The sequence below is a fragment of the Lagopus leucura genome, unplaced genomic scaffold (assembly GCF_019238085.1).
Source record: "Lagopus leucura isolate 7727_CA_CO unplaced genomic scaffold, USGS_WTPT01 Super-Scaffold_73, whole genome shotgun sequence".
NCBI lineage: Eukaryota > Metazoa > Chordata > Aves > Galliformes > Phasianidae > Lagopus > Lagopus leucura.
The window spans coordinates 53,614,859-53,634,957 of record NW_024962252.1 but is presented as its reverse complement, the minus strand read 5'-3'; the positions used below and the strand labels follow the sequence as shown (position 1 = coordinate 53,634,957).

Genomic DNA, 20,099 nt, shown 5'->3' with positions numbered 1-20,099 from the left:
AACTAAAGAACACACATCAGGACCAATCACCCATAAAACTCCCAAACTATACAAGCTCCTCAAGGGCCCCTAACAGTACCTTTTTATAATAGCCTTCATTTGTAATAATTTGCCACCTGCTCTCAATGAGGAATGCCAGTGAGACACAGCTGAATTGGTTTCTCTCACCTGTCCTTTTTCTTCTCATCAGGTGTGCTAAGATGCCTATATAAGGTGGTAAGACTCACTGTTTACTTTTTTTTATTTTTTCTGATTGTTTAGAAGGGGGGAAAAGATGCTATAAAACAAGGTAGTTGTTTGACTTTTTTACTTTCTGGTATTAGTTGGCTAGTATAAATATGGATGCATAAACTGTATGGCACCTGTTTTGAGTGCAATTAAGAAACAGTGCTTCTATTATAACACTTGTTTATGGTCATGTTTATACGTTAAATGCTTTCAGTTTAGAAGTTGTAGAAGTGTGATACCTTTAGTGTAATTTCTATCCTTGTTGAATGCTTCATCTTGTATTCTGTTTGCTTATCATCTGTTAGTATTCACAAATGTGAGTAAAGCTAGAACAGCTTCCACTACACTGTTTTCTTCCTAATGATAGTTGCTATAGTAAGGAGAGCTGAAGTTTATATAAAAGCAGTATATATAGTTCATAGCCTGCTTGTACTGAGATGAGCAAGTACCTAATATATGCAATATTATGAACTTTTTTAGGCTATGGTATTGTTTTTGCTGCTTGCCTGTATTCACGACTCAAAGAGATAACTGACTGATACTACTGAAGTGAGTCGAGTATCTCAGGTGCTTTTAGTAAAGCAGATGTTGCTATAATCTACATGACTGAACAAGTTTTCTCTGTGTCTGGTGCCAAGATAGTGTCCTATGTTATCATTAGTTCAGAGACATAGCAGGACACAAGGTCTTCTTTACTACAAAAAGATCCTATGTTGTAGACTGACAAAAGTAACAATTTTTCTTCTTATAGGAACTAAGATAAGTGTCAGCTCCCTGTTTGCTTTGTGGTTCCATCCTTTTCCCTGTTCTGCTTTCAGGTAAGAAAACTACTGTACCATTGAGATAGATTGGAAGGACAGAGATGTGAAGCTGTAGTTTAAGAGGTGGGGAAGGCCTATATTACAGGCATAGCATGTTCTTAATGTTTCAGACAGTAATCTGTTTAAATACATGTATTTACTAATTGTTTATCTCAATTTTAATTGAAGTTAAGCTTGTTGCCCAGGCTGAAGAACTTTTTGTGTTCCTTGTGGTCATGTTAAGTCATCCTTCCTTTTTTGTCCTTCCTATTTAAATGAACCTCTGTGGAAAAACTGGTATTTCTCTTCTCCTCAGAACCAAACTTTGAAAATCTAAAATGGTCAGAATAATTTTAAGTACAGTTATGGTTTCTACTAGTCAGGAAATGTAAGGTGTTTCACTGTGGTTTTGGGAATTGAGTTTTGGGAGAAGAACTTGTATAGTAGATAATGATATCTAAAATAACCTTTTTCAAGGTTATGTAATTTAGATGTTAATGATGATAAAACTAATGCATGCTAGTATTATTCCCACATCTAGTATGGTAAAGTTTATGTATAAGCAGTCTCTGGAGGGAAACAGTGCAGAATTCATAATGTGAATACTATCATTCCCATGTTAGTCTGATTTGTTTTCAGGTACAGTAAGTATTGATCTGCTTTCTGAAGCTGTCTTTCTACTGTAACCTTGTTTCCATTTTTCTCCAAGTCTCCCTCAAAACTCCCTGCAATTTCATATCCAGTTCAAGTCTTACAGGAAGAAAAATACACAGTAAGCCTGAGCAGTCCTAAAATCCCAGTTTTAACTTCTTCATAGGAAAGCTCCATGTGAAGCATTGAACTGGCAAATTTCTAAGGACTACATCTAGCTCCTGACAAAGAAACTGTCTACTACAGCACTTACTGTTCCTTGATTTATTAGGAGAACAGACATTGCTCACTTCAGTAACAGAAGCATGAAATCTAGTTTTGCTCTGACCAATTCCTTGTGTTCTGATCTCAGTTAACCTCTTCTCAAACAAATATGGAGAGAAGTCCTGAGGAACTGTTAACATCACTTATAGTTGTGTGGAGTTCTGTAATTGAATGGACTGTTTCTTCTTTGTGGAGGCTTGCTCATGTCAGCGTACTCTGGCACACAATTTGATGTTAAGTTAGGGAAGAATTACAGTATCGATTTATTAAGAACGCATCTTGCATTGAAAGGTTTTAAGTATTTTTTTCTAGACAGCATTCTGGGACAAGACAAGCATGTTTAGAGATATTTAGTATCTTCTCTGTAGAAAGTTTAATCAGTTAATAATTCAGAAATAGAAATGATCACAGTTATGTCTTGCAGGTGCTACAGCATGCTTACTGAGTCTGACTGTTACATACCACTTTTTCCCCAGCTGCTAAACATGCAACTGTAAATTGAATTATTTGGGAAGTTTTTTGATAGTAGTAGAGGTTGCTTAGTTTTTATGGTTGCCTACCACAACACTTCTTTTCAATAACTCTTACTTTGCTGTTTTTACTAGTATTGCCTGTTTTCTAGCATCAACTAAACCTTGCTGGGTTTCTAGTATAGATAACGTAGTTCAGAGTGTAGTCTTTGTACACCAAGTGATAAGCAGCCCTTATGGCAGCCTGTGACCTAAGCAGAGAGCTCAGATTCTAAGAAAATCTATTGTAAAGTGGGGTAAAAAAGGAAGACAATGCAAAGTAAAGCGCACGAATCTTTAGAGGCATAAAGGGATCATCCGCTTCCCAGTTTGTATGTAATTGTACTTTGTATCATTCCTCAAAAAACAATTAGGAGAAGAGAATGCAGGCTGTCTCTAGCAGATGCTGTTTACAACTTGCATTTATGTCAGTAGAGCTGTGAACACAGTAGTTCATGGACAACAGCTGAATTCAAGTTTGGGTCCTCGGCACATGTCAGCTGGATTCTTCTTATTAAACCAAAACAATTAAAGTTGAAATAACTAGGCTGAATGGAAGAATGAAAGTAAAAATATAGTTTTGAAGTGCAAATCTCTTTGCCTTTTGTTTTGAAGTGGTATGTTCCATTAGCAAACCAGTGTCTAACTGAAGGCAATTATTTATTATTGCAGTAGTTCTTCAGTAGAATATTGATAGTATTTTAATATGGCTATGGGAAATGGAAGGGGAAGAATGGGAGTTGGGGGGCTTATTTGGGCCTGGAGGTAAGGGAAACGAGGCAGTCATAATGAGAGCAAGCGAAGAGCAGTCCTTCTCGAAAAAGCCCGTGCCGGAGGCGGCCGTGTCCCAGGGGAGCTCTCGCACCGTGCTCCTCCCGCCTGCAGGGTTTCTCCGCAGTGGCCACCAGGTGGCGCCGTTGTGCCGCGCCGCCTCCAATCCGGGAGCAGCTGGGCTGGAGAGGGGCGCGGCACAATACAGCCGGCGCCGCTGCCTGAGGCTGGGCAGGCTGGGCACCCGCGGGGAAGTTTGGTTCTAAATCCAGACGTAAAATTCAGCCGTGCCTTTTACCTGAAGCTCTTCGACTTAGCGCTGAGGGTGGCCGAGTCTGGCTGCTGCCTGCTGCACTGGTTGCCAAACACTCATTGGTAAAGACGCAGGACTGACGTTGCAGAGAAGTCGCTGTGTGCGGCCAGAGAACCTGAGGGGGGTCGGGAGCGTGAGGCTTTGTGAGCGCCGCCGTGTGGGCTGGGGACTGCTCTTGTACATATCCGTGCTGGCACGTTGTGACCCGCTCAGTGCAAGCTGTGGCTGTACCAGACTTGGGAAAGCTTTCCTCAGCAACAGCTCTCCGAGCGCATCTTTGGAGGACATAACGGCACCCAGTGCTGCTTCATGTGTGCACAAGGATGAGCCAACACTGCAGTTGAAAACTTTCCTGAATTTAACAAAAGACAAACAAACAAATACTTAAAACACTCTGCTTTTCTAAACAATTTATGCTGCCGGCCTTTTGCTTTTAATTTTTCTCTACCATTAGCAGAGTGATTTTAGATCACAGATATTCATAACATTGATAATTCTATATGTAGAAACTCAGCTTTTCTTCAGTTTATTCCTGAACAGATGCATGTGAAGCTGAAATGCTGGATTTGGTCATGAGTAAATGAAGCTTTCTATCTTCTAGGACACATTCCTGGTTGCATAAGAGTTATTTAAATGACATAATCTTGTTTTATGAATCCTGCGAAGCAAGCATATGACTGAGAGGGATCATCTGGCTCATAACAGTTCATTTCCTAGTGGCTGTGCTCCAGTATGGAGAGATCAGCTTTAGCCTTCCTACTCATGTGCAAGGAGAGAGGTTTCATCTTTAAAGCATTAATGCAACTTGCTGCTTTGCTGTTGTGCCAGAAATCTCCGCAAGCATACTGAAGCCCTGGCCCTGCTGTTTCCTCCTGTCCTGAATATGTCACAGAGCAATTTGAGTGATTTGTGCTAGTTTTATGCCTAATGTGAGATGAGTTCTTAGAGTAATGCATTCAGATCAGATAATACAGAATGGTCTCAAATGTTCCTGTTCTTGTAGGACTCACCTAGGCAAAATGACCTTTCAATTAAGACATGAAGCGTCATGCTAGTGTTAGTTTCTTAAGACTTGCCCTAGAAGAATGGCCATTTTAACCATTGAAATAACCACAACCATCAGGTGTGACAAGATTTTTGCTGTTTCTTTAAAACTTTTGAGAGTCTGCAATCTAGAGTTTACTATTAAAAAGTCTTATAGCAGAAGAGCTTTTGATTGCTCTATTTCATAAATTCTGACTAATTTAAGGACAATCTGTTATTATTCTGTAAGAATAAGACTTATAAAGTGAATATAAAGTATCTTAGTATTTACATTCTTGTACAAGTAATATTTTCACCTGTGCAAATGTATTTTATAATAGGGAATTAGATATGGGGCATATACCTATCATTATCTTGCATTAAGGTTAGAAGTAAGAAGCCTGTTGTGGGAGCCTGAGAGTTGAAGAGGAAGCATACTCAGGGGCACCAAGCATGATGTCCCATCAGGCAAAGAGTACCTCGTCACCAAATTGCATTTATGTAAAAGGGTGACGTAGATCACAAATTCTCCTGGATCAAATTTAAGGTGAACAAAGGAGTTTATACTGTACTGTGAAGCCGATTTTTCCAAATTTCCCTGTTCTAGGTACTGGAAGATGATGTGCTTTTACAATTAATATTTTATACAGTCCTGTGTGTAATGTCCACAAAAGTGTAGCCATCAGGACTGAACAGAATGGTAGCTTCTGTACTCGTGTTTGGGTAAAAGCAGTCTTGAACTGGGAAACTGTAGTTAATACATAAGGCTTTTTCTTAAAATGAATTGTTTTCAAAAATGAATTCTATATTACATTGCACTGGAGTGTTTTTTTGTTTTTTTTTTTTAACCTCCTGTTCATAAGTGAATGACTATAAGGGAATGTAACTTTTGTACCAACAAAAAATTTGGTCCTATAATGTGGTGTCCTTAGATGCCCTCCTGATGCCACAAGCTGGGTGAGTTTTAAACTGGAGAAAGTTCACCAAGAATCTTTACGGATGTTGAGCAGCATCATGAAATTACTCTTGATGTGCTCAACAAATTTAGAAGGTACTCTCTGCTCTTAGGTGTAGCAGGTCTATTAGCCTTTTTATACCCAACATGCAGGCACTGCACATCAAGAATGTTGAAATAATTTTTGGCTGGGAATGTTTTTTCTAATTCAAGTTCTGGCCAGAAGGCATGTAATTCCTGGGATAGCCACCTTCTTCCTGATCTGAAATCAGAGCTTCAAGTGAGTCTGAGAAGGAAATTAACTGAAGTGTCATGCTGATCTAACTAGACTGTTAGGAGGACCACCAAGACCTAAAAAGTATTCTATTGCTTTTCTTCTTGACAAATTTGAAGGCGGTCACAAACATTACTGCTAAGCTCTGCAGGACCCAAGCCAGCCAAATTCCAACTCTATCATCCTGAGCTGAATTTTGCATTGACCTGGAAAGCTGTGCAGTTCAGCTTTGTGGGACAGGTTAATACCTCCTGGAAAAACTGCAAGTGCTGTCGGAGCCAAGTAAGTCACTGTATGTGTCAGCTCAGTCCAGCTGAATTTAGTAGCTCTGCTCAATGCTGCCTGTGCTACAGTTTAGGTGGTGTTTTGCAAAGCCCTAAGGTACTTGTATGCTGGTCTGCCTGGTTTTTCATTATTCCTCACAGTGAAGAGGTATAACTATAATATATAAATAATGAGTCAAATAAGCATCATGTTTGGAGTGTTAGAAGTAATTATAATCAAGTAATGATAATTTTTCTCCCTGGGTGGAGTTTCCAAATAATTTCTGCAAAAGTCTTGCATTAGTGAAGAGATAAAGGTGTGCAAGGAGTATGCATTTGCAGACTCCTGAACTTTTTGGGTCGATGAAGGATTTAGACTATGTCTAGACATTACCAACAACTTGGCCTTAGTGGGCATAGGATTCTGCACATGCTGAATGCCTGTATTTCTTTTCATCAAGTTTCATTTTTGCTATGCTAGCATCTCCTATCACATCAGGGACTGATTGCTCTCTTCTGCCTAAATTTTCTCCAAAGAGGAGGTTACCATGATTGCCAGAAAGTTCTGTAGTTCTTGCAATATCTTCTGTACATAAAAAGAAATTGCATGGTCTTTGTGACTTTGGAAAGTTAAGTTCCTTTCTTGTAGAATGAAGATAAGGAGAATCACAGAATCACCCGGGTTGGAAGGGACCCCAAGGATCATGTAGTTCCAACCCCCCTGCCTAGCAGGGCCACCAAACATACACATTCAGATCAGGTTGCCCAGGACCCCGTCCAACCTGGCCTTGAACACGTCCAAGGACGGGGCATCCACAACCTCCCTGGGCAGCCCGTTCCAGGGCCTAACCACTCTCCTAGTAAAGAACTTCCCCCTAACATCCAACCTAAATCTTCCCTCCTTCAACTTAAAACCATTTCCCCTAGTCCTGCTGTTATCAGCCCTTTTGAAGAGTTTACTCCCCTCCTGGGTGTAGGTTCCCTTCAGGTATTGATAGGCTGCAATGAGGTCACCCCGCAGCCTTCTCTTCTCCAGGCTGAACAAGCCCAACTCCCTCAGCCTGTCCTCATAGGGGAGGTGCTCCAGCCCCCTGATCATCTTAGTCGCACTCCTCTGGACCCTGTCCAAAATCTGTCTTTCTTGTACTGAGGGCTCCAGTACATGCTGCCATGCCTTTTGGTTCTGATTTACCATTTGTACGAATGGTTAAGCTAACGGTGAAAACCAGTAAGCACATGCTTGAAGCATATTCCTGGTGTTGTATGGTAAGATCTAAAAGTACAATCTATGCCACCATAGATTTCTGTCCTCTCTTTTGCTGTGTGAACTGCTAATGAGGTGAGCTCCTATCACCAAGTGATAGGAAATCTTTTACTTCACTTTCTAACTGGAATTACTGTTCACCTAAAAGTAAAGGAAGATATGAGAACTCATCTCTTTAGGGGAAAAAAAGTGCAGTTAATATGACTGTAATGAGGTCATGACTTGCAGAGAAGAAGCTCTGAAATGAGAAAATTGGGCTTAACTGCTGAAAATGATGAGGAAATTGTCCCTGTGATGAGAATGTTTTCTTCAAGTCCTAGAAGCTTTCTTCTTCAAGCATTAGAACATCTGGTCAGTAGTTGATGAGGCACTGCAAACCAATTTAATCAATATAGAATAAACCTTGGCTATTCCTTCATTTCTGGTCTTCTACATATTCTGATCTTCTGATAGCTAGCAGAACACAGATGTGTGATGACAGCCTAGACCGCACATTGGAGAAATATGTGAGTTCTATATATACCTGTGGCAGTGACCTATGTCTAGAAAATCTGTATACTAAGTTTTAAGTGAGCTGTTTTGTACTGTTTTTGATAGAAAAATTATCTTAAATGCTTGTTGAAAATTTGATTTAATTTCCCTAGGTTTTTATAAAGACACTAAATGTGGTACTCTAAGTCTCACTTGTTAAGCTTGAAATGAATCTTTAAAAAAAAAAAAAGGCAAAATATAAGCCATTTTCCTACATTTGCTTGAGATAGTGAAGAGAAATTATGTAAATGGCTCTTACTGTATTGTGCTCACTTCTGTTACATGCCATAAAACCAAATGTGATTCTCATCAGAATGACAAATAATTCTGCTTTTGCAGTGTTAATGCAAGATAGAGATTTGGGGAGGAGAGAAAAAGTAATGTGAAAAAATAATCTGAATTATTGATCAAGGACTGGTGCTCCTGGTTGTCAGCCTGTGTCTCAAAAGGAGCTTGAGCTAGCAGATGAACACTTTTTTCTTTAAGATTTAAAAGTATTGTCTGTCATCTTTTGTATTCTCACTCGGGGCATTTTCATTCTAGTTTGGCTTGTTGGTCTATGAAAAGAGCTACTTCAGAGCTACCAGAACTGAATTCTTCAAGATTTTGGTGCGTATTCTTTGTACTGCTTATAATAGGTTTTCATTTCAAGATTCTAAAAATTTATATGCTTGTAGCTCAGGTTGGCCAGAGAAACTAGACCACTTTTACATCTTTACAGTGTTTACAAGTGAGAATCATGAGGATGTTTTATGTTCCACCTTTGTAGTTCTGCTTCATTACAGTGAGATAAGCATGCCATGGTTGCTACTACAAAACCATTGCCTGACCTTTTCTTTAAAATAATTACCTCATTAGAAGCAGAACTGAATGTTCGTTATGTAGCTGTAAGAAATAGTGATCGCTTTACCCTGTGACTGTATGCTGTAATCAAAAACCAGTACAGCATGAAGTTGAAACTTCAGGATTAGAACCCTGTACAGAGTAAGAAACCAACAGGAAATGCTGTCTGAGATGGTTAAAAATGTTGGAAATTCTGCTGTAGGTGTGACCTGCGTGGCCAACACTGTTACATATCAGGTTATCCAAACCCACAAGCAAATCAAATTTGCTAAAGGTAATTTATAAATCTTTTTCTTTTTTTCTGAAGAAAAAAAAGAAATCAGCTTCATTTGAAATTCATGTAGATCCAGGGGGTACCTCTGAGCATTCAAGCTGGCCTCCAAATTTAAACCTAAGCTGTCTTTCAAACATCATGTTTCATTGTTTAAAAAAGAAAAAACACGCTTCCAAGTGATTTCTGTGGTGTAATGACTAAAGCCTGACACCATCAAGCCGGGATGAGCACAACTCAGAGTAAGGTAAACTCAATCATGAGGAACTGGGGAACTGGTTAGTAAACTGACTGCAATTTTCAATAATTAGGCTATTGTGATTACAAATAGTTACTAATACAGTGGTTCAGAGTTCCTTTTATGATGTTTGAAATGCATGCACACTTGGGGACTGGGGGGGAACAGCTCCCTGTGAGAAAACGTCCAACATTCAGGATAAGTTCAGTGGAAAATGTTTCAGTATCTCTAGTCACAAATTTTGAACTTTTAAAATGGTTGTAATAATGGAATGGCAACTAAAAATACAAATGAAAGATGATGAGGTAGTTTGTGAAAACTGATAAAGAGGAAGAATGTACTAAAATTCAGTCAAAATTTCTTTGACTGAAAGCACACTGAAAAATTAGAGACTAGCAATGTACATGCTGAATTATTTGGCTTTAATTTGTAGATGTCTTCAAAAAAAAAAAAAGTGTGTGGCAAGAGTTTACTGCAAAGAAACTTACTACTATTTTCTTACCTTTACCTTTAGCTGCAAGTGGCTATTACAGATCTGTTCTCCTCTATGCCTACCTGAACAGCAGCTCTCTCTCCTGACATGTTTTTTTTTTTTTTTTTTTTTTTTTTTTTTTAATTATTCTAAAAGATGAGAGAAAAGCTCAGGGAACTGATCTTGTGCATGGTGGGTGCCTCCTATGAGTATTTGTTGGTATGACACTTGCACATTCTGTTGAATCTCTATTTAGACTTGTCAGAAGTAGGAAAAAGGAGGGGATACTTTTACCTTTTTATGGAGAACTCACTACATGTGAGATCTAAGATATCTTCATTCTTGTTTTTCTCTCACAATTGTAAAGTTGTATTTGAATCCAAACAGAAACCACAATCCATTATTGCAAGTCTCATTTATAAGTCCTTTATATTTTGGAAAGCAAGAGTAAACTTATTTGCAAAACTGAAAGTTTCTGCTATGACTTTCATTAGTCTTACAGAGCACCAGAATTGAACATTTCTTGCATTGAACAGTAAGCTGTCAGTCATTCTGTTCCAGAACAAGGTAAGAAACCTCCTGATGACGTTGTTATGAATAATACCATAGGTTATTGAATTAGGTGGTGTCATGGGGTAAGGCAGCCCTGTCTCAGAATAAACCATTTTTCTGCGCTGTTTTAGTATTACTTCAGCTGTATGCTTACTCAATCTAGAATATCTAGTGTTACGATCAGAGGCATAGTATTCATTCAGTTAACTGCTTTCTCACTCTTGGATGATAGCTAACTCACTGCAAATTCAGAGGTCAATTCTGCATTTCAGAGGTCAAGGCTTTGTGCATACATCTAAGTGTGAATCTTACCCTTCCTTCTCTGTTTACTTCTTTATTCACTCTTCCCTTTCCTTCTCTGGAAGAGCTTATGCTACTGGAATAAATGCTCTGTAAAAGCAGTCACATGGAAGCTTGTGACCACTTTGAAGTCAATTTCAAAATAGTTTTTGAAGTTTTTTTTCCTGTCCAATGTAGTATTCCATATATTTTCATGGGCAAAACCAGACCTGCTTCAATTTCACCCAAAAGGAAAGCTACCAGATTCTAGAGGATAGTTCATACCTAAAATATTTGAGTAAGTTTTCCAAAGGAGCACAAAGTTTTACTTGTTTTTGTAATATGATAAACCCCTTGCTCTACAATAATTTGAACAGTTGTCTCTTTACATTTTACTTTCAATTCCCATGGGAAAAGATCAAAGGGGAAGCAAAGGCCATGTACAACCTGGGAAGCACAATGTGTTTCTCTTAAAACATTTGTGAAGGGAAGGGCAGCACTGTCCTTCTGGTAGAAGACTGCCAGTGTTATTTGGCTTAGAAGGAACCTCAGAAGCTCCCTACCCCAATCTGTGGCTCCAAGTAAGCTCAACTGTGAGTTCTGAGTGGATTAGCCAGAACTTGACCCTCTTTGACCTTGAAAAGGGATGGACACCATGACATTTCTCTAGGGGACCTATTTTACTGTTTGTCTATCTTCATGATGGAAAAGATTTTCCTACTGTTGAGTCAGAACCTGTTCTGCCTTAAGACCGTCTCTTGACTTGATGTGTCTCTGACCAAAAAAGATACAAAGCAGGTCAAGAGATTACTGGATATTATTTCAAAATGATCAAAAATACTTAGGCGTTTTGTTCAGTCACTTCACTTTGTAGGTGCTGGCTGTTATTGGGTGACCTCCCTACTTCAAGCTCATCTCTTCTCTACACTGAACTGAAATTCTCCCATCATCTCCAAACAGAGCATTTGCTCTGGTCCCTTGATTATGTCTGTGGCTGTTCTTGCGACTATATTGGCTGCTGGAGATGGGCTTTTTCCCTGATTGAACCTGTTGTAGAAGAAAAACCTACAACTCTGTAATGCGATTTATTCTTTGTGGGAGCTCCTGTGATAATGCAACTGTATGATTCCATGTGTGGTTTAACTTCTCAGCTGTGCTGTTTGTCAAGTGAAGAGCTGGATGCCTTTGGGTGAGATGTTAACTAATGGAGCACGGAGAACTGTGGGGGGTTTCATCTGAGGGGAGCTGGTGTGGGTTTTGAGGGGGAGATAAAGAAAACATACCTGATCTGAACTGCTGTGTGTGTAGGGTCTAAAGAACAGCATAGAGCTCTGGAGAAATTCCAGCTGAAGGTGCATCTGTGACACCAGCCTGAGCACTTGTGACAGGGTCAGCGCCAGGAGACAGGTAAGTCCTGCAGGAGGCTTTTCTGCCAGGGACTGCAGCTGCGTGACAGGGCTGCTGGTGGGAGTTCAGCGGGAAATACACCCCGGGTAATAAAATGGCCACTCCTCGCCGGACGGGGCTGCTACAGTGCTGCCTTACCAAGTTGTAAACGCAGCTTTGTTTTTCCGGCTTTGCTCTCCGTGAATAGTAATCCTCGGTAACTACTTGTGTCGTCTTCTGTGATCTATTTCGCGCGCTCCTACGCTCTGTCGCTCCTTTCCTTGTCGCAGCTCGACCCCTCACAAGCATTCGAGGCACGCAGCACATCTGCTCCACGCACCCTCCGTACCGCTCTCCCTCCCGGGCCCGGCCGTAGCGCTCGGGGCGGAGCCCAGCTGAGAGACAGAGAGGGGCGCGCCCCTTTCGGCAGAGCTTCTGCGGCGCGGGCGCTGCCCGGCAGGTGGCGCTGTAGCCGCCTGCGCCGCTCTCGGCTCCTCTCGGAGCTGCGCTGCGAGGAGCCCCCGCGTGTCCGCCATATTGGTGCCCGCGCCGCAGCCGCTGCGCCTTGTTCCTCCATCTCCTCCCGGCGCGGCCCAGCGGAGCCCGACGGGGGAGGGGACGTCGGCGCCGCCGGGCGGGAAGCGGGGGCGAGGAGACCGCGCGCCGCCGGGAGGAGACGGAAACGAGCGGGGCCCGCGTCCCTCCGCGCCCGCCCCCTGCGCCACCCGCCATGGCGAGGAGGCCCGGCGGCTCCTGAGCGCGGCGCGCACGCACAGAGCGAGCCGAGCCCCGGCCCGGCCGCCATCAGCGGAGAGAAGCCGCCCGGCCCCCGCCTCGGCCGCGACATGGAGGCCGTGAAGGCCTTTAACAGCGAGGTGCGTGCCCCCTCCCGCGCCTTCCCCCGGGGTCGGGGAGCGGGCGGGGCCCTGGGGCCCGGCGCCTTCCCTGCCCCCTCCCGCTGCGCGCGCCTCGCCGCGGGGAGGGGGCGGAACCGGGGGGCCGCGGCCGGGCAGCCCCGGCCGGCGGGAGCGGGGAGCGGCCTCCCCCGGGAAGGTCACCGGGGTGCGGCGGGGGCCGCTGTCAGCAGGGCGGGGGGGGGGGGCGGCGGGAGAAGCTCCCCGAGCCCAGGCGACTTCCACCGAAGGGCTGCGGGAGACGGCGCGAGGAGGGCGGTGGGGGAGGCTGGGGGCAGCGGGCCTCTTCCGTGCTCCTGACTGGAGGGAAGAGCGGTGCCCGGCCAACTTCACGCAGGGAGCTCGGGAGAGCGGGGCATTTCCTGGCTAGGTCTGCTCCATTCTCCGATCCGCTCGCCTTTTCCGGCACCCCTTCCCACTTTTCTTGTTTAATCGTCTGCCCGCACCCCGCCAGCGTACATCTCGGCACCTCCCTGAGCTGCTTGTGGATCGGGGGGTGGGAATACGAGGGCCTGGAGGCTCACCTCCGTGACCGAAAATAGCTCATTTAGAGAGGATAGAATGAAAGCACACATTCCATACGTGTTATATGGAACCACACTAAAAACTCTGTTGAGAATGATACAGAAGATTTGCAAACACTGCTCACAAAGATCAGTTATTGATAGGATACGTAGCTTCTTTCTTCCTTTTTTTTTTTTTTTTCACCAGTACTTCATCTTATTTCAGGATAGCTCTTAGGATAGCTCTGCTTTGTTCCTCTTCATTGCCAGAGTTTATATTTGAGAGCTCAGGTGAGAATAAGGAAAATAATTACCTATTTTCTCCATGGGAAGTTCTGTGCCTTAGAAAACTCGACTTTTATTAAATGTAGAAAGTATCAGCTCTGGTTACAATGCATACTTCTGTAGGCTGCTTGGAGTTGGAGCTCCGGGTTTCTTTCTCCAACATAGAAGTGGCAAGGTTTTAATAATTTAAAAGTTTTCTTTTATTAAATTTTATTAAATGGCAGTTTTATTTTTTTAGTGGAACAGTGTGCTAACCATGTTGTATCTACAAGCCAAAATAAAATTTTAAAAGTGTTTTTTAAGTGGCGCTTCTTGAGAACTCAGTAGGAACTGACTTGGCCTAATTGATGTATAGTTCTAAGTTTTGCATGTAACACAATTTGAATTCTCGAGCGGAAAAATCATGTTGTAAGCAGAAAGAGAAAATACTAAAAACATTTCTGTTCTACTTTTTACTTTGCTTACATACCGTATTCTTAAGTAGGGAAAAGTCTAGTCGCAACAACAGAAGAACATAAGCAGTTTAGAACCTTTCTCTTGTGTATACCTCCCAGCATGAGCAATTGTTTTTGCTTCTGTATTCAGAAACAACTTCTGGATGACTTGCTGAGCACGCAGATATAAATACTGTCAAAATAACAGATGAACTCTGCAGACTTAGGGTAAGGAAGAGGAAAGCTTCAGAGTGTGCCCATCTTTTAAATGCTCGAAAAAGACTGGAGTTTGTGTTCTTGGAAAAAGAGATGCAGAAGATGAACCACATTTTCTCCTATAGTTGATAGCATCTATGAATAGATTTGTTTTTATGACTTCTCTCTGTTTTGGTTTAACGGCTGTCTCTGTATTTGAATACTGGTCTACACTGATAGGAAAGTTTTGAAGATGCTGTAACCAAACCCCTCACCCTGGAAGTAAGTGATACACAAGTTGCTGTGTTTGTGAAGTCCTGAGTATAGTTGCTAGATACTCTAACACCTCCGTATCCACTGCAGCACTTGATTTTAACTTAATTTTCTATAGTTATTTCTGGTCTAACTGACCTATACGTACTCAGCGTTTTAGAAATGTGAAATGACACAGGGAAATAGCTGAAGTGGATGTGTCCATAGCTTATGGTCTATGCTATACCTGAATACTTTTGAGTAAGTTACAGAATATTTGTACTTTGCTTCCAAAATTCCTTTTTCTTTTGGTTTATATTATGCTCAAAGATGAAGCTATACTTCAGATATAATGTTGGAGTTTTTTCTTCTAGAGATGTTTGCTTTAAAATAGATGTAAATTAAATATAGCATCAGATCCAGTAGACTAAATTCATAGAAGAAAAACTTTTAACTGCTTTGTCTTATGCAGCTTGCATTCAATTTACAATTTTACAATAGTTTATGCAGTTTATGTAACTTACTGGTGAAATCTTAATGACACTTTAGAAAGAACGTTCCAAATACATTCAAACACTTAAATATGCAGACTGGGTACTTCTATTGTTTGTTTGTGCTTTTTTTTTTTCTTAGGGAAGGAGTTGTGTTTGGATTCTGCCATGAAGCTAAAATGAAAGCAGCTGTCCACCTAGGTAGTGTAAATTACTCAAAATGTTTGTGAACTGAAAGAGCTCATAGCTGTCCTATAGGAGAGTCACAGTGGAAGTGATTAACATAGGTCACTAATTTGATTAGAAAGAAATATCTCAAGTTTCCCCTTGTACTCTTGAGTACTGGATGTAATGCCTGCTGCTGCAGGTTCTGCATCGTGTTGATACTTGGCATTGTCAGTGCTGTACCTCACTGTGAATGTAAAATTAGCTATTATATCCCATGTCTGGAGGGTTCAGGGTCAGGTTGGATGGGGCTGTTGGCAGCTTGATCTACTGGGTGGCAACCCTGCACGTGGCATTACATGTTTTCATGTAGTGGTTGATATTTTACCTTGGATTCAAAATGCCTAGCAGTGAAACAGAAAGATAAAATATTTCACAGCTGACTTTGTATGCTGTTAATTGTCAGTGTTTCACTGCACGGTTTATCATTTGCTATAGTTGACATCCTTGAAGCTTAGCTCCTGCAGAATCATGTTCCTCCAGGTCTCACTTCAGACCCCGAGCTTTTTCTTAAAAGCAGAGCATCAAAGTCAAGAACAAGTCTTGACAGAAGAAAATTATTTAAACGTTTAAAGTTCTTTACACATTCCATGCAATGGATTTTGTTAGAAGGAACTTGAATGAACTAGAGGCAAGCACACGTACTGTCAAGTTCCAGCAGTGGGATAATAGTGGTTTAGTTGCAAATGTAAGTAACTAAAACATAGTATTTGTTGTATAGCTGTCTAAAAGCTAAAAGCTTTTAAAGAACATTATCAGCTTAGATGCTTATTTCCCTTAAAACTGCAGTAATAATTCACTGATCTAGTTCGATTAAATGCAGCATTCCATTTATTTGATGTTTCTCACATGTCTTAGTGAACTAGCTTAAAGCCTGCCTGTTGGTGATGCTACCCTTGCTGTCTTTTTGTTTTCTCTGTACTTAGAAGAAAAACACCTGATGCTTACCTTGGACAGTTATCTTTCTAGTTTTAAGGCAGCACAATGTATTACTGATATCCAAGAGGCAACTGTAAAAAGGTCAGCCATATATTAAAAAAAAAAAAAGACATAGCTTCTTGAAGCTCATACCAGGAACAAGAAATCTCTGTGCATTTGGGTATTGATCTTTTTATATGCAACTGAACTGAACGGTGAAATAAGTATCATTGTGGAGACATGGAATGTGCTCCATCTTAAAGTGTTTGAAGGTGGGGTGCACATAATGCACTGAAAGATTAAGGAAGTGACTTTAGTTTGCATAAAGAGTGATGTGGATTCCTGTGTCTTTTCTGTTGTAAATCCACTTGTCTTCTAGGAAGAAGAGCCAGAAGTAAAACTTGCCCAGAATTACTAGACTGGGCTTCAGGTGTTTTTAACGATGAGAATGGCTATCCATACATAGGTCATCGTAAAGTGGGGTCGCAGTGAGCATTTGGTGTGCAGGACAGTTTTGAGAGCTATGTAAGATGAAAGGAAATGGTTCATAAAATCTTCACTGTTACGTTTGAGCTAACTAATCTTCTGAAATCTGTCAGTGGTAGGGATGTAACTGCCACTGATCATTTACTGCTGGTGCAGTTGTCTGTGTTCTCTACTTAACTGAGCTGTCCATTGCTCACCATGGCCATGATGTTTCTTCAGACAGCAGGTTTGCAGTGGTGGCAGGGAGCAGTTTGGTTAGCTGTGGTTTCAGAAATATCCTCTTGGAAATAACTCATGTTCATTACACACATTGGAGTATGGATACACAAAAGTACAGCGTAAATCAGTTACTCTGTTTTAGAGGGCTGTATTTATATGGCAGCTTTTTTATGAAAGAATGCCAGTTGATGCTTAAAAGAAAAAGCCTAACTGGTGTGCCTCATAAAGGTGCTAAATAGAAATTGATGCTGAATAGTTGAGTAGAGTGGTGAGAAGGATGCTCTGTGAAATGAGGAGCCAGGGCTTTGATTAGTGCAAGTAATGATAATAGCAGTTGTATATGAGGAACAGCAGAAGGGCATGTAAGCTACTCCAGGGCAAAACAGATTTCTGAAATCCTGCCTTTGCTGAAGCACCTGTAACATCTGCAGGGTTTTATTTTCTGTCTCTCATTGCTGAGAAAATGAGAAATCCTCTGTCTGTTTTCTTTCTTGCCAATAGTTTAACAGTGGTGGAAAATAGTGATAGGAAAGTGCAACTTGCTTTCACATCCTCTGCTGTTTTAAAGGACTCTGCTACTGATACCTTCAAAGCTTTTTAACTTTTGGTTTTATCTGATACTTCATTTATCTTCTGTTCTTTGTAAGCTTTGTTGTAGCAGATTGGGATTCTTTTATCTCTTATTCGTAATTTTTAGGATTAAAAATTAACCATTTGTATTTGCATGTGCATGTGGATACCTATCCAGAAAGGTGTCTCAGTTTTTCATTCTTAACCTCTGGCTCGGAAGTGAAAATGGTCTTTGGTTTTATTTTGCATTATAATCCCATAGTGCTCCTTAGAGAAGAAAAAACAAACGACAGAGAAAATGCATTTAATTAGGATGCAGCAAAATATGTAAGAATTTGTTAATTTCACTTTTGCTGTCAGGGCCATGAGGAGCAGTATCAGTGAAATGTAAATATTTCACCCCCTTGCTTCCCAGCAAGAGTCAAACTATTTGCTTTTTGTTAAGAGGGCACAGGAGCAGAAGTCATTTTTCTTACCAGAATATACTAAGTAAGTTTATGAAATCACCCGATTAAATGACTGTGTGTGCTGCATAAATATTTATAGTTTCAGTATCACATTTTCAAAAACTTGTCTGACCTTAGCCTTTCTCCAGTCACAGAATCTTGAGTAAATGATCATGCCAGGCTTTGTCCCAAATATTAGCTGTCTTTTCTGCATACTTTTCTCAATAACCTCACTTCTCTTGTGAATTAGTGTAGGGCAGATACAAAATGTTTTTCTGCCTTCCATTTTACAGTCTTTACATTTCTTCTTAACTCGTGTTCTAGATTAGAACCCTGTATTCTTGGAGTGTGAGTTTGAATGTAGGTCTCTGGATTCTGCCAGTACTCCTGGGTTGTAGCTGGGTTGTTACAATTATTGGTCCTGTTTGCTACTCATTTAGGGAACACCGAACCATTTTGCAGCTTAATACAAATGCACTTCTGAACTCTTAGGAGTTCAGATCCTTTGATTTTCACATACTCACTAAAACCATGCCTAAGGCTACAATCTTCTGCAAAGTGCTTGAAATTATCCTGAGTCTTATTTGAGTTTGCCATCAGCAGTCTGTTTTCCTCTGGCAGTTGTAGAGTCTAGTGAGCCAAAAGACTTTCTTATGGAAAAAAACATTCAGAACAAGAGTATTTGATAAAGCATGTCTTCAAACATATGCTAGACATTTGGGTATTTTCCTGAAGATTCTTTCACTTGGAAGGTGGCGGACTTTTTTTTTTCTGACTGTAAAATTGGTTCGTCTTTCTACCTCTGGACTGGCAGTGAGAAATTTATCTCCGGATTGGCTGATTGAGCCTTGCTTAGAGCCTGCCCTCCTGGCCTCAATGAACACTGGTGTAACTCCATGGCGACAGTGGGTTACAATTGTTCGTGTATGTATTCAGAGTTCATCTTGGCTTTAACTCTATACAAGATTAGTCCTTGTTCTCATATCATAGCTTTTCTGAATTGCATGTACATTTCTTCTGTTTCTTCACTTCTTTGAAGTTATTTTTTGGCTGTATTGCTCTGGGAATACTGACAGCCAAGTAGGTAATTTTATTAACCTTCTTCACCAGGAGCTTCTACACTGTATGGAATATGTTCTGCAAGAGAGCAAGAGGTCTGGAGCTACTGCTGAACTAGCTCTCATTTTCACCTGTTCTTGGTCAGCTGTACCAACCAATACCAACCAATCTGTTTAAAAACAGATTTTATTTTTTTTTAAACAGGATTTGTTTAAATTTGGAGAAAGTAAGAGGAGAAGAGTGCATTGCTACCATGACCCTCTGTCAGATTTGTTGCACCACAAATGAATCCACTCTTTACCATGTCAAGCTTTTGTCAAGTGAATTACCATTTGTATAGTATGTATAGCATATATACTATACAAATGGTAATTACAGCCATGTATATCCATGGCTACCAGAGATATACAGTATTTTGCCATTGTCTTTCCTCTTGAGAGCTTGACTACAAAGTATATGTAATTGTGCTGGCAATTTGAAATGAGCTGTTTTTGTTGTTTTAAGTATGTATTGAATAATACTGCATTTCTGTTTTTTTTTTCTGGTTTTGTGATTATGTGAGCAAGTGGATTTTTCTGATGCTTTGACGTTCAGAAATACAATGCATGTGTTTTAAGTTAATAAAATGCATTTGCATGTGCAAGGTAAGACTTGGCACGAGAAGGAAAGCAACCTTCTACATGGCAAAAGCAGTAACAATTTTCAACTTGTTTATTGTTTTGGAGGCTTGACAGACAGTTCTGTGGTTCCCATTTACAATCCTAGTAGATGATGAGTAAAGGAGGAAGAGCAAAGCTTAGACCCGGCAGGCACCACCTGCAAGGAGCAGGGCTTTGGGTAGGTGGCGACTGAGCAGTAGGAGAGCATAGCATAGCAACAGCTGAGAGATTGAAGGCACTTGTTTTGGTAGCCTTGAGTTTGTTTATTTTGAAGTTCCCTCCTAATTGTAACATCAAGTTTGGAAGATAGGAGTGAGTATTCTTTGATGAACAGATTACAGCTGTACAAGGTGTTTTATAAAAGACAGTGAACAGCTGTCTTACGCCGTTGAATTGGAATTTATAATTGAAATAACATGTATTTTTGGGAAAAATATTTCAGAAGATCCATCTTCTTGTGCTGTTTCAATGTTTCTGTATACTTGTTGATTTGAAATTGAATGCTGAGAGGTTCCATCTTTCTTGGAATGTCTTTTTTTTCTTTTTCATTTTCTTT

At 40.9% G+C, this 20,099-nt stretch overlaps 1 protein-coding gene and 1 long non-coding RNA gene across 6 annotated transcripts in view; both read left to right on the top strand.

Annotated features, from left to right (window-relative positions):
- The first annotated feature begins 8,392 nt into the window (after positions 1-8,392).
- LOC122192967 lies at positions 8,393-10,198 on the top strand. The gene is made up of 3 exons (XR_006182753.1): positions 8,393-8,455; positions 8,892-8,963; positions 10,165-10,198. It is a non-coding gene; the product is annotated as an uncharacterized LOC122192967 (long non-coding RNA).
- Positions 10,199-12,670: 2,472 nt separating this feature from the next.
- The window catches only part of SCAF8 (SR-related CTD associated factor 8), an 84,094-nt gene continuing 76,665 nt past the window's right edge, over positions 12,671-20,099 (top strand). For all 5 annotated transcript variants that reach the window (XR_006180198.1, XR_006180191.1, XM_042877143.1 and 2 more), the window contains exon 1: positions 12,671-12,762. Coding sequence is in view for 3 of the 5 variants with exons in the window: in XM_042877143.1 (XP_042733077.1) it covers positions 12,733-12,762 (30 nt within the window). In the remaining 2 variants the exon portion in view is untranslated. The remainder of the gene's footprint in view (positions 12,763-20,099) is intronic.